Source organism: Scyliorhinus canicula, chromosome 15 (assembly GCF_902713615.1).
Source record: "Scyliorhinus canicula chromosome 15, sScyCan1.1, whole genome shotgun sequence".
Taxonomy (NCBI): Eukaryota; Metazoa; Chordata; class Chondrichthyes; order Carcharhiniformes; family Scyliorhinidae; genus Scyliorhinus; species Scyliorhinus canicula.
Window position 1 is genome coordinate 21,277,721 of NC_052160.1, and position 13,911 is coordinate 21,291,631.

At 43.6% G+C, this 13,911-nt stretch overlaps 1 protein-coding gene across 1 annotated transcript in view; it reads right to left on the reverse strand.

Moving 5' to 3' along the window:
• The window catches only part of LOC119978236 (dynein assembly factor 5, axonemal-like), a 131,040-nt gene that overhangs the window by 42,347 nt on the left and 74,782 nt on the right, over positions 1–13,911 (reverse strand). Inside the window, exons 7-8 of the mRNA XM_038819696.1 lie at positions 12,015–12,158; positions 2,614–2,782 (exon numbers count right to left, since the gene is read on the reverse strand). Of these exons, the coding sequence (XP_038675624.1) occupies positions 2,614–2,782; positions 12,015–12,158 (313 nt within the window). The remainder of the gene's footprint in view (positions 1–2,613; positions 2,783–12,014; positions 12,159–13,911) is intronic.

The following is a 13,911-nucleotide window of genomic DNA, read 5'->3' on the forward strand; positions in this document are numbered from 1 at the left end:
AGTGCAGGAGGCCATTTGATCCATCGAGTCTGCACTGGCCCTTGGAAAGAGCACCCTACTTAAGCCCATATCTCCACCCCATCTCCTTAACTCAATCTAACCTTTTTGGACACGAAGGGAATTTAGCATGGCCAATCCACCTAACCTTGGTGAGTTTTGATCTTCCTTAAGGGGCACAATATTGCCTTCCAGAGTTTGCAACAAAGATTGACTCGACTGGTTGCTGGAATGAGGAAAATATCCTATGGGGGAAGGTTGAGTAGACAAGACCTATATTTTCTAGAAATTAGAAGAATGGGAAGTGATCAAATGGAAACATAAAGATATTAAAAACCTTCATTGGGCAGATGTTGGGACTATGTCTCCCCAACTAGAGAGTCTAAAACTAGGGGTCGGTCATTTAGAACCAAAATGAGGCTGCATTTCTTTGTTCAAAGGATTGTCAATCTTTGGAATTTTCTACCCCAAAGAGCTATGGATACTCAGTAATCAAGCATATTCAAGACAGAGCTACTTGGGCTGATATGTAGCAAGCAACATTCGCACCAAAAAAATGCCAGGCAATGACCATCTCCAATGAGAGAGAATCTAACCATCTCTCCTGACATTCAATGGCAATGCCATCGGTGAACCTCCCAATATCAACATCTTGGGGGGTTATCATTGACCAGAGTCTGAATTGGACTAACCATATAAATACTGCGGCTACAAGAGCAGGTTAGATGCTGGGAATTCTATGGTGATAACTCACCTCCTGACACAACAAAGCCTGTCCACCATCTACAAAGCACAAGCCAGGAGTGTGATGGAATACTCTCCACTTGCCTGGATGAGTGCTGCTCCAACAACACTCAAACTTCACTCCCTCCACCACTGACACACAGTAGTGTGCCTGAACCACAGAATGCACTGCAGCAACGCACCAAGGCTCCTGCAACAGCACCTTCTTAACTCACAAAATCTACCACCTAGGAGGACGTGGGCAGATGTTTGAAGTTCCCACATGCTTCAAAAATACCATCATCATACCGGGGCCAAATAAGAAACAAAGAAGACCCACAGATCACAATCAGCAAGGATAAATAACAACACGTTAGTCCTCAATACCGGGCTCCGCAAGACTGCGTACTTAGTGCCCTACTATGCTCCCTATACACACACACGACGGTGTGGCAAAATGTGGCTCTAACTCCATTAACAAATTTGCTGATGACACGACCGTAGTGGATCGGATCTCAAACAACGATGAGCCAGAATACAGGAGGGAGATAGAGAACCTAGAGGCATGGTGTAACGACAACAATCTCTCCCTCAACGTCAACAAAACTAAGGAGCTGGTCATTGACTTGAGGAAGTGAAGTATCATACACACCCCGATTGCATCACTGGTGCCGAGGTGGAGATGGTTGACAGCTTCAAATTCCTGGGTGTGCACATCACCAACAATCTGTCCTGGTCCACCCACGTTGACACTACCACCAAGAAAGCACAACAGCGCGTATACTTCCTCAGGAAATTCAGTATGTCCACATTGACTCTTACCAATTTTTACAGATACACCATAGTAAGCATCCTATTTGGCTGCATCATAGCCTGGTATGGCAACTGCTCGGCCCAAGACCCTAAGAAACTACTGAGAGTCATGAACACAGCCCAGTCCATCATGCGAACCCATCTCCCATCCATTGACTGTCTACACCTCCCACTGCCTTGAGAAAGCAGGCAGCATAATGAAAGACCCCTCCCACCCAGGTCATTCTCTCTTCCAACCTCTTCCATCAGGCAGGAGGTACAGAAGTCTGAGAGCATGCACTAACAGATTTTAAAACAGCTTCTTCCCCGCTGTTACCAGACTCCTGAATGACCCTCTTATGGTTGGAACAGATCTCTCCATGCATCTTCTCTACAGACTACACTCCGTATGCTTCACCCGATGTCTGTGTCTATGTATTTACATTGTATATCTATCGTATGTCCTATGTTGTTCATGTATGGAACGATCTGTCTGAACTGTACGCAGAACAATACTTCTCACTGTACCTTGGTACATGTGACAATAAACCCAAATCAAAATGAATGGGAACACCAGCACCTGCAAACTCCCCTCCAAGCCACTCACTATCCCAACTTGGAACTATATCACCATTCGTTCACTGTCGTTGGTCCGGGAACCCCCTACCTAACAGCACTGTGGGTGCAGCTGCAGTGGTTCATGGCAGCGGCTCACCACTACCTTCTCGAGGACAATTAGGGAAGGACAATAAATGCTGGTCTAGCCAGCAACTACATCGTGCGAATGACTAAATGAAAAATAGATTTTTCTGTAATAACGGAGTTCAACTACATTGAATTAGTGCAGGTGGACTTGAGATACAAGATCAGCCCTGATCTTATTTAATCGAGGAGCACGTTCAAAGGGTCAAATGGCCTACTCTAGCTTCGATCTATATTCCACTGTGTAGCATTTTATATCTGGATGGGGCTTGATATTCTGAAATTTACCATGACTTTTCGAGTAGCGGAAAATTAATTCACATGCGAAACATATGAAAATTAAAACTGCAATATGTCAGCGATATAAAATTTGACTGAGTAACAATCTATTTTCCTTACCTGATTGAACAATAATAGTTTCAAACTGCAAGTGCTGTACAGAGTAATTGGTCCACTGGTGCTGCTTGTCAGCCACCCATCCAATCAGCTCACTTATATGCTGTCTATACAGATCCAAAAAGTTATCCAAGTTCTGTGCTGCAGCAAGGGAGGCTAAGGTCTTCTCTACCTGTAATCAGTTCAGAGATTTCATTTTGTAATGTGTTAAAGAATAGAAGCTCATTATGTTGGCACAAGCAATTTGCTACAACAGTGTAGACAATTAATAGCAGACTTCTAAGCGCAGACCCAATTTGCCCTCCATATCGGATATCTGTTGCCAGCAAACAGACTGGGTTTGTGAGGTTGCAGCGCTGGAATGAATGATCACAAAACTGCTTAGTTTGATAGTTACACAGTCAGCAGACAAGTACAAAAGAAGGAGACCTGAATAGAGATCCAGCCCTACATTAAACCAAAGTGCTGTTGGAGAGCAGGCAGCTAAAACAAACTTAGGCCTGCATGAGCCACTGTTTAACCAGATAAACTGATAAATCCAGTGGAGAAAAATAACACTATGAATCTTGCTCATATGTTGGACTTACATATGGAATGGACTGTCTGAAAGGTTGGTGGAAGCAGATTAATAATAACAGTCAAGAGGGATCTAGATATATATATATATACACACACATGTGAAAAGAAAATCTACAGCTGCGGGGGAAGAGCTGTGTTGGGACTAATTGAATAGTTCTTTCAAAGGGACAGCACAAACATGATGGGAATGGTCTCCTCCTGTGCTTTATGATTCTATGTAATGTATCTTTCCAGATACACCTGCTTCCAGTATCTGGCCTGTGCCCATCCCTACTGCATACTGCTCCAGCTGCTAGTAAAGGACTCTGGCTCCAGTCAATAAATGGATTAAAAGACACTTGCATTGAACAGATCTGGAAAGGTTTCACTGCACATTAAACCCATGTTAAAATGTGAGATTTTTAAATAATTACAGTTCATGCAAGGAAGAATTTGTGCTCATTAAGGTACAGTATCTACAGTGAAAATGTTTTTGTCAGTATGAAACACTCCTATGACAGATACCATAAATGAAGCATAAAACTCCCTCAGTTCTTTTTAAGTTACTTGGTCTCGTAATGATCACCCACTACTTGCATCAATGTAAATGTTTCCATTTTGCACACCATCCGTCCTCACAGTTTTTCAGAGACAGATTGCCAATTTGTGTGTAATTACAGAAAATTCCGTGCTGTGGCCGTGTTCCCATTAGGAAACGGATGGAGACTGCCCAAAATTTTTTCACACACGACCCCTTACAGCGGGTCCAGAGAACAGACTCCCATCTCATCATTATCGGCTGGATTCAAACCCAGGGTAAGAATGTATTAATTGTGCTTCCAAAGTCCTCAGATTCTCAGCTTTTTCCAAATCTTTGATTTGCTCACGTTTTTACAGGACTAAAACATCTTATGACATAGGTGCATTTTTAAAATTCTACTTGAGAAATTGTAAACCAGCACCCCTGCCTCACTGTGCCAGGGTGCACTTTCCATGCTGTTCCCACAGAGGCATAGCTCAGTGAGCAACATTCTTGCCTTTGAGACAGAGGTTGTGGGTTTAAGTCGTACACCAAGGACTGGAACACAAAATCTAGGCCACTTTTTTCCATTGCAGTACTGAAGGAGTACCACACTATCAGAGGTACCATCTTTCAGATGAGGTGTCATCACAAGTGGATGTAAAAGATCCCATGGCACAATTCTGAAGAGAAGCAGTGGGGTTCTTCCCAGTGTCCTGACCAATACTTATTTGATTGACATCATTATAGCAGATGATCTTTTCATTATCACATTGCTGTTTGTGGGGGCTTGCTGTGCATAAATTGGCTGCTGCATTTCCTACATTCCAACAGTGACTTCACTTCAGAAAGTACTAACTGGCTGTCAAGCGCTTTGATATGTTCGGAGGTTATGAAGATGCTACATAAATGTACGCCTTTCTTCTTTCTAACTGAAACAGACAACTCGTGCAAAACCACCTGTGTGGCTGTGAAGGTGGGAGGGAAGGAGGATGGGGAGTGGGAGTGATTTGTGATGTGGGACCAGGCCCATCAGAAATTTGATTGAGACTGCTCCAAGTTGACTTCACATGTGACGTCAGCAGCCTTTTATTTTCTAGGTTGGATTCAAAGTCAGGTTCCAGAGTTCAAATCTTAATGTCACACAAAGAAGTTCACTTCTGAGAACGTCATCAGAGAAAGGTTGGCACATTTTAAGGGCTACAAAGGCAATTCAGAATCTGAGCTATTAAGGCAGACCAGACCTGACCTCCTATTGAATAACATAGTCAATCTAAAGGCTCCTGCATGAATAGACGCTTTGGTGTGAGGTTTCAAAAAGGAGGTATTGTTTTTCAATGATTTGAGAATAAGTGGTGCAATAAACAAGAGTGGGACATTCAACCCAGAGTTTATTTTGAAGGGTGTGAAAATTATTCGAAATGTATTTTTCCAAGGTTCTCACCACACAAGTTGAACAAGTGCATTGCCACCTCGGTGGCATGGCACACTGTTACTCACTGAGCTCCAACACAAAGTGGCAGGATAAAGGTTCAAACCTGTAATTCTACACAAGTCAAGACCAACCATTTTACCATAGGGAAGGGAAGAGCACTGGAGGTGCCTGAACTGATCTTGCGTATCACCCTCAATGGTTGCTTATGGTACTGAGGTTTGTCAACTGTCTCTCCTTTCTGCAAGCAAATTTTGTATTACACAAGAACACCCAAGAAAAGGTGAGAGAATCTCCAAGTGCACTTTTTCCATTTTTTTCTATCCCTGCTAAGGTGTCTCCCTAAAGAGCAACATTATCAAAAGTAAATATCAGACTTTCCCACACAAACAGTGTTTCACCTCGAATTGGAAAACTCTGATTCATTCTGCCCACTCCAATCAGATCAGGAAATGGGACAAGCTGAAAATAGCTACAGTGTTTTTTTCCCCCCTGAAGGAGGCAAATGGAAACTGAACACTTCTTATTTATTTTGCTTCATTGCATTTTTAAAAAAAATTAGCCGTTGGAATCAGCAGGAACAGTTATCACACAGGATCAGAGGCTAGATTTGTTCTCTGAAACATTTTCAATGACTGCATATGAATACATTGGACTACAAAGCAGCTCCTGGCATTCACAATCAAAGATACTCAGAAAAATATTTGCGCACACGTATGGTGTCTAAATATTAATTATTTTTCTTGAAAATATTTTATTCAAGACATTTTCCGTTTTACAACTTAAGCAACAAACACTTTGTACAATTTATATAATTTTAAAAACTCAACAACCCATTACATATGTCCCTCCTTTATGCAAACACCCCCGCTTGCTGATGTCGACCAATTCTTAAAGGAGATAAACAGCTTCTATCTCGAGTAGAATTCCTCCTCCCACCTCCTGAATGCCCACAGTGGGGTGTAAACAATCTAACCACAATGAACCTAGGTCCAAAGCTAAACCTCGCCACTAGCTCAAAAAGATACTCCCATTCCACCTGCTCAAACATCTTCTCCGCGTCCATGAAGATTATTACTTCTGGCTCGGTACCCGACGAGGGCAACATCACAACATTCAGGAGTCTTCTTCTGTTGGCCAACAATTGTCGGCCCTTCACAAACCCTGTCTGATCCTCAGTATGGGGAGAAGGCGAGCCGCCTGTTGACGTATCAACTGAGGTGACATGGGAGACAGTACAATTGAGGGATGTGGAGGGTGAGTTGGTGCCAAAATGACGACAAAGAGAATTAATAAAGCATTTGAGACTTTTTATAGAGGGCTGTATCGGTCTGAACCTCGGTGGGAGGGGGCACAGATGGGGCAGTTTCTGGGCGGGCTGGTGTTCCGGGAGATTGAGAGGGAAAAGGGGCAGGGATTGGAGGCTCCGTTGGGGCTACAGGAGGATATAGAGGCGATTGAGTCGATGCAGTCAGGGAAACCGGCAGCACCAGATGGTTTCAGGTTGACTTTTGTAAAAAATCATTTGCGGTGGAATTGGCTCCACATCTCCTGAAGATATTTTCCGACTCTTTAGCGGTTCAGTGCAGAAGGCGGCTATTTGGCCCACTGAGTTTACACCTTGGAAATAGCACCCTACTTAAGCCCACGACTCCACCCCATCTCCGTAACCCCACCTAATCTTTTGGGCACTAAGGAGCAATTTAGCGTGGTCAATCCACCTAACCTGCATCTTTGGACTGTGGGGGGAAACTGGAGCACCTGGAGGAAACCCACGGAGACACAAGGAGAAAGTGCAAACTCCACACAGTCTATCACCCAAAGCCAGAATTGAACCTGTGTCCCTGGAGCTGTGAGGCAGCAGTGCTAACTACTGAGTCACCGTAAAGTCTTGTTGTATGCAGATGACTTGTTGCTGTATATTTTCAATCTATTAGAATGTACGGATAGGATAATGGGCATGTTGGAGATGTTTGGCGCATTCTCGTGCTACACGTTGAACATGAGCAAAAGTGAAGTGTTTCCGGTGAATGCCCTGGGGAGAGGGGCAGGTTTCAGTGCTCCACCATTTAACCTGGCCAGTCGGTTCAGGTATTTGGGTATTCAGGTGACTCATCACTGGGCCACGATGTAGAAACGGAAACTGCCCGGCTTAGTGGAGGGGGTGAAAGGGGATCTGAAGAGTTGGGATGCCCTCCCACTTTCGTTAACAGGGTGGGTGCAGATGGCCAAGCTGAACATCCTGCCGAGATTTCAGTTTGCGTTTCAGTCCCTCCTGATATTTCTGCCAAAGGCGTTCTTTTGCAAGATGGACAGGTTAATCTCGGCTTTCGTGTGGACTGGCAAGGCACCTTGGTTTCAATGGGTGTTTTTTCAAAGGAAGCAGCAAGTGGGGCTAACACTCCCGAATTTGTTGTAATACTACTGGGCGGCAAACGTGGAGAAGGTCCAGTGGTGGTGGGAGTGGAGGGGCAGAGTGGATGCAGGTGGAGGAGGCGTTGCGTGTGGTAGTACATTTGAGGGCTCTGGCTTCAGCCCCCATTCCATTTGCCCAGAGGTGATGTACGGTGAGTCCTGTGGTGGCTTCATCCTTCAATGTCTGGAACCAGCTAAGGAGGCATTTTGGTGTGTTGGGTATGTCAGTGCTGGCTCCTATTTGTGAGAATCACAGGTTCTAACCAGCAAGGATGGATGCGACCCAGTGAAAACAAGAAAAACACAAATCCAAAACTTCACCACAGGTGAAACCACCCAATACATTTTTTTAAAATTCCAATTAAGGGGCAATTTAGAGTGGCCAATCCACTTACCCTGCACATCTTTGGGTCGTGGGGTTAAAACCCACGCAAACACAGGGAGAATGTGCAAATTCCACACAGACAGTGACCCAATTCTCTGGTGCCGGTTTTCGGGTGGGGGCGGGGATCACGCCCCATCGGTCAGGGGCAGTTGGCAGCGGCAGCCCCAGCAATTCTCCGGGTCCAGGTGGGCCGAGCGGCCGCCCGTTTTTGGCCAGTCCCGCCGGCGTGAAATGGACATGGACCATCCCGGTGGGACCTGGCTTGGTGGGCGGCTAGCGGAGTCCTCGGGAAGGGCACGGGGGTGGGGGATTCGGGCCCCCACGGCAGCCTGGCCCGCAATCGAGCTGCGCCGATGGGGCACTCTTTCCCTCCGCGCTGGCCTCTGTAAGGCTCTGCCACGGCCGGCGCGGAGAAGAACCGTACTGCACATGAGCAGGAAACATGCCACCGGCTCTGCGCATGGGCCAACTCCCATCGGCCCATGGCAGCCCTTCTCCGCCGGTTGGCGCGACGCCAACCACTCCGGCGCCTGCCTAGCTCCTGGAAGTGTGGAGGATTCCACAATTTCCAGGCGGCCAGACGCCAGAGTGGTTCGCGCCACTCTTGGCGCCGGGCCGTCCGCCAATTGCGGGAGAATCCCTGCCCTTAACTCTTCCACTGACTTTTTCACCTGTACAGCACCCGTTAAGCAGGCAAAAAGGGCCAAAACTCAAATCCTCAGGCAGGAGCCACCTTTTGTGTAACCTCTCACTTCATGGCAGCTATCAGAAGTTTCTAAATATTAATTATCATGACAGTTTGCACACTAACAACTGTAATCCTGGAAGCTACTCCCACTCCATTTCAGTCTTCAAATGCCTTGAAATTTGAACCTCAAAATATATGCACATCATACGCCATTTAAGTGTCTGAGTCAAGCACTTCATGCATTGAATTATTAAAACCATTATATTTTGATAATTCTGGGTGCATGATAATCCACAGTCCAGCAATTAGTTTACATTAGTCCTGCATTGAAAATCTTAAGAGCATTGCATTGAAAATCTTAAGAGCAACCACTTTCTCCTCTTTATATGACACTAAAGTCGGTGGAGTTGTAGACAGTGCGGAAGGATGTTGCAGGTTACAGAGGGACATAGATAAGCTGCAGAGCTGGGCTGAGAGGTGGCAAATGGAGTTTAATGTGGAGAAGTGTGAGGTGATTCACTTTGGAAAGAATAACAGGAATGCGGAATATTTGGCTAATGGTAAAATTCTTGGTAGTGTGGATGAGCAGAAGGATCTCGGTGTCCATGTACATAGATCCCTGAAAGTTGCCACCCAGGTTGATAGGGTTGTGAAGAAGGCCTATGGTGTGTTGGCCTTTATTGGTAGAGGGATTGAGTTCCGGAGCCATGAGGTCATGTTGCAGTTGTACAAAACTCTAGTACGGCCGCATTTGGAGTATTGCGTACAGTTCTGGTCGCCTCATTATAGGAAGGACGTGGAAGCTTTGGAACGGGTGCAGAGGAGATTTACCAGGATGTTGCCTGGTATGGAGGGAAAATCTTATGAGGAAAGGCTGATGGACTTGAAGTTGTTTTCATTAGAGAGAAGAAGGTTAAGAGGTGACTTAATAGAAGCATACAAAATGATCAGAGGGTTAGATAGGGTGGACAGCGAGAGCCTTCTCCCGCGGATGGAGGTAGCTAGCACGAGGGGACATAGCCTTAAATTGAGGGGTAATAGATATAGGACAGAGGTCAGAGGTGGGTTTTTTACGCAAAGAGTGGTGAGGCCGTGGAATGCCCTACCGGCAACAGTAGTGAACTCGCCAACATTGAGGGCATTTAAAAGTTTATTGGATAAGCATATGGATGATAAGGGCATAGTGTAGGTTAGATGGCCTTTAGTTTTTTTTTCCATGTCGGTGCAACATCGAGGGCCGAAGGGCCTGTACTGCGCTGTATCGTTCTATGTTCTATATTTGTTATTGAGCATAACTTTAACTTGGATTGAATTTTCACTTCAAAGGCCTAAAAGAATTTAGCAACATGCACCTTTTATTTGTAATTTTTAGGGTATTCAGTAGAAGCAAGCTGTCCCAGTGCTACAGACAACCATATCCCCCTTAACCTACTTCTCCTTACCATACCCCTCCAATCCTCATCTCTCCAAAAATGTATTCTACTGTCTTTGATCCTCTAAATATCCCAATATCATTCGCCTATTAACTTATTCTTGCAATACAACAGTGTTATCAAAAGCACTTAATTAGTTGGAAGCATTTTGGGATATTTTGATTTTGTGAAAAGTGCTGTACAAATGCTGGTTCTTCCTTTCTTTATTATTCCGTAGCTTGATCGCCCTTGGGTATAAACGTCCACCTAATCTCCTTTCAGAGTCCTAACCACTCATCACTGAAGAATTTGTCTGAGTTATGTTTGCCAATTCCTTCCATAATCTTGAAAACCTCAGTCAGGTCACCTCAAAGGATCCTCCTTTCCAAAGTAAACAAGTTGAACTTTCTTAACCTGCCCCTAGAACTTAGCTTGCTGATAACCACAATGATCTTCATTGCTCACCTCTCAAAGACAATGATGCTAATTCCTATAAGAAGTTCTGGCCAGTGTTTTGAAGGAGTCTGCACAAAATCTGCTGGATGGCAATTTTACTGCTTCTAAATCTCTACTCTAAGCCTCAATAGTCCAACCGACCAGCAATTTTTCTATTTCTAACGTACCGTGCATATTTAATAGATCTACCCATTACAGAAGGGGCTCATTTGTTATAAGGTGGTTTAATTTAAAACAAGCTTCCTGATTAGATAAAGGCTTACTCCTTTAGCGTCAAAAAAGCGGAATCCTTTTGTGCCTCACAATCGACCAACTTGCCAGTTTTACTTTCTATATCCTCAACCAAGGCGCAGACATTAAAATAGCAAAAGGTCTCAACTGAACCTCCTGACTGCTCATAACTGCTTAATTGGAGATATGGAATATTGCCAAATGTTTTCCAAAAATCCAAACATACATTAACTGCACTTATCCAACTCACCATACCAGAAATCATTTGGAAATTTTGCCAGGTTAGTCAAACATGGCTCGTCATTCCTGAATCCATGCTGACTGTCCTTTAACTAGCTACGAAAAGTACAGTGAAGCTGAAAATATAAGCAAAACCACAACATAGAAGGGGGGGGGGGGGGGGGGGGCAGAATCAAAGCACAGTCTTTACACCATAATATAAGCAACAGCAATTTTAATGCACCTTTTCTGAGAAATCGTCAACTAGATTGGATAAGAGAAGGGACGGATAAAGATAGGGCATAAATAATGACGCAAGAGAGAAAATACACCCAGAAACAAACTTTACTATGGATGAGTGACTAACATTGAATTATTCCATTTCAGAAAAAAAAAATGCCTTTCAGGACCAGCAGAGTCTCAGAGCTCTTTACAGTCAAAGTATTTTTGAAGTGTAGTCACTGTTGTAATGTAGGAAACGCAGCAGTTTGCACACAGCAAACTCCCACACAGCAATATGATAATGATCAAATATCCTGTTTGTGATGTTGATTGAGACATATATACTGTCCGTGATATCAGAGATAGGTCCCCTGCTCTACATTTCAAAGAGTGCCATGCAATTTTTTACATCCATCTAAAAGGGCACATGCGGCCTCAGTTTGAACGTCTCATCCAAAAGATGACACCTTCAACAGTGCAGCACTCCCTCAGCAGCGCACTGGAATGTCAGCGTTGATTTTGGGGCTTAGCAGAAGAGTGGAACTTGAACCCCCAACCTACTGAGAGACAAGAGGGGTACCAACTGGACCACAGCTGACATTCAATGTTCTTTCCATCAGATTTAAAAATTGGGCTGAATTCAACCAAGTCAACATTTTGTCCATTCAAAGCCACTTCAACTCAGAAAAGTCGAACACATTTGCAAGATGGAAATTCAACTATAAATAGGCATGTACGTAAAATGAAAGCTAGAAGAGTGAAGCCATTCAGGCTTTTGAAATGGTTGGCTAAAAAAGGAAAATTGCTGAGTTCCACATGAACTTTGTTCAACTAACTGATGTGCATGGGTTTGCACTTTGTAATACCTTGTTTTCCAGTTCTTGGTCAGACGTTAAGGACGCAATGGTCACCAGCACTTTAAGCAGTGGCAGATTGATTTCACTGCATTGCTTACCACAGACAGTAATTAAGATCTGCACACATTCAAGCAAATGTTCCAAATACTCCACCTACAGTATCATAAAGAAGAAAATAAAAGAATCAATATTTTTGCACCAGAAATTCACATCCTATTTCACACTTGCACTTATGATTATTGTTGTGCGTATGAATAGAATCTCATGGGAATTTACTTGGCCTTCATGGAAATTTGTTGCAACTTTGATTCCAAAGCTATATTAAAAAAATTTACATCATTATAAAAATGTTTGTGCTTTTTATACATTAAAAATGGTATGACTCTTCTGGTGGGAATAGAACCTACACGCTTCCCACAGGTCATCAGCTGCTTCATATACATCAACTTCCTGCTAGGAGAAGCAGCAGGCACAAGATAAAATTTCAAACCAGTTTCCTGGTATAACATTGCTAGCTGGTAAACAGTTTTGATAAGACTGACTGACACTGACAGATATACTTTTCTACATCATCTTTGGATCTTTATTTTTTTCCCCCCATATTGTTTTGTTGTGTAGTTCAAACCCTTTATTTCCATTCATTTGATTGCTGGTTTTATGAAACTGCCAAAAGATTATTGCTAATCTAAAAGAGAGATCAAGACCCAGTATGTGTGACCTCAACGTGTTCCAAGCACTGCTCCTTTTGTACAAACACAATATTTTCTCCCCGACTTGTTTAGACAAAAGCCGCAAATCTATTTTCTCATACCATTTTCTTGTAGGCTGTCATTAATGCAACAGATTTCAAAGGCATGGATCCAATTTCATTCAGCTGGGCTGCCAGGTGCAAAATTTGGCTAAGGACACAGGGGCAAATACCTCCAGTGAAGACACTGAACACTTTTTGAAAGGAGTGAATTTCTTTTTACAACAAAGAATCTCAATTTGCAGTTCGGCTGATCATCATATAGTCTCTTCAGCAGTCATTATTAACACCTGGCTCTGATCAGTAGAAGGAATTTGTATCCAGGTCAAATCCATACAAATTATTTGATGCAGGGAAAATTCTCCCCTTTTTTTCTCAAAGAAATGGTTGAACAAATGTTAGTGTTCAGTAGTAACTCTTGCTTTGTCTAGAGATAGTAGTTGCACATTCATTTACCATATGAAGTATTTTTAAATGTGCCCCTGCGGCGAACTGCATGTAATACATTTGATGAGGCTGGCAATGAAAAGAAATACGAAAAAGTTGGAAAAAAGATAAAAACCATATCAGAAAACAATCAGTGGCAACTATCCTTCCTGCAATGGTGGTGTCCAGTTACTACCTGTGTGTGGTGCCGAAGTCTGGATCCTGACAAAGGCACAGTAGTAGCGGGTGGATGCTTTGCTTAACAAGTTGTGTGTGTTGGCAGCAGCCTGACAGAGTTAATAGTCAATATTAAACGGAGAAGTGGGGTGTGTGCCATCTGGCTTTAGATTGGTAGTCTTGGATAGAAAGAATGTCAACGTGCATGGGAGGCCAGAGCCGAGATGATCAAACTGTTTATATAAAGACTTAAATGGGAAAGTTACAATAGACAAAGAGGTCGCAAGAGGTAGCAGAAAGGAAAATGTGATTCTGAGGTAGTATGGCATTAAAGGCTGATTAGCATGAAAACAAACTTCAACCGCTCCATGGCATGGTACTGCTGTAAAATCCCTATTAAAGGGGAAAGGATGTATATCTCAACTGAAAGGCATTATTGCACATGAACATTGCTGGAGCCTGAAGTGCATTGATTCACCACCCAACCAGGAACAAAGTTTATTCGGATACAAGACACCTTCACTTTCATTAGTGGAAGTCACGCCATGCAACGGA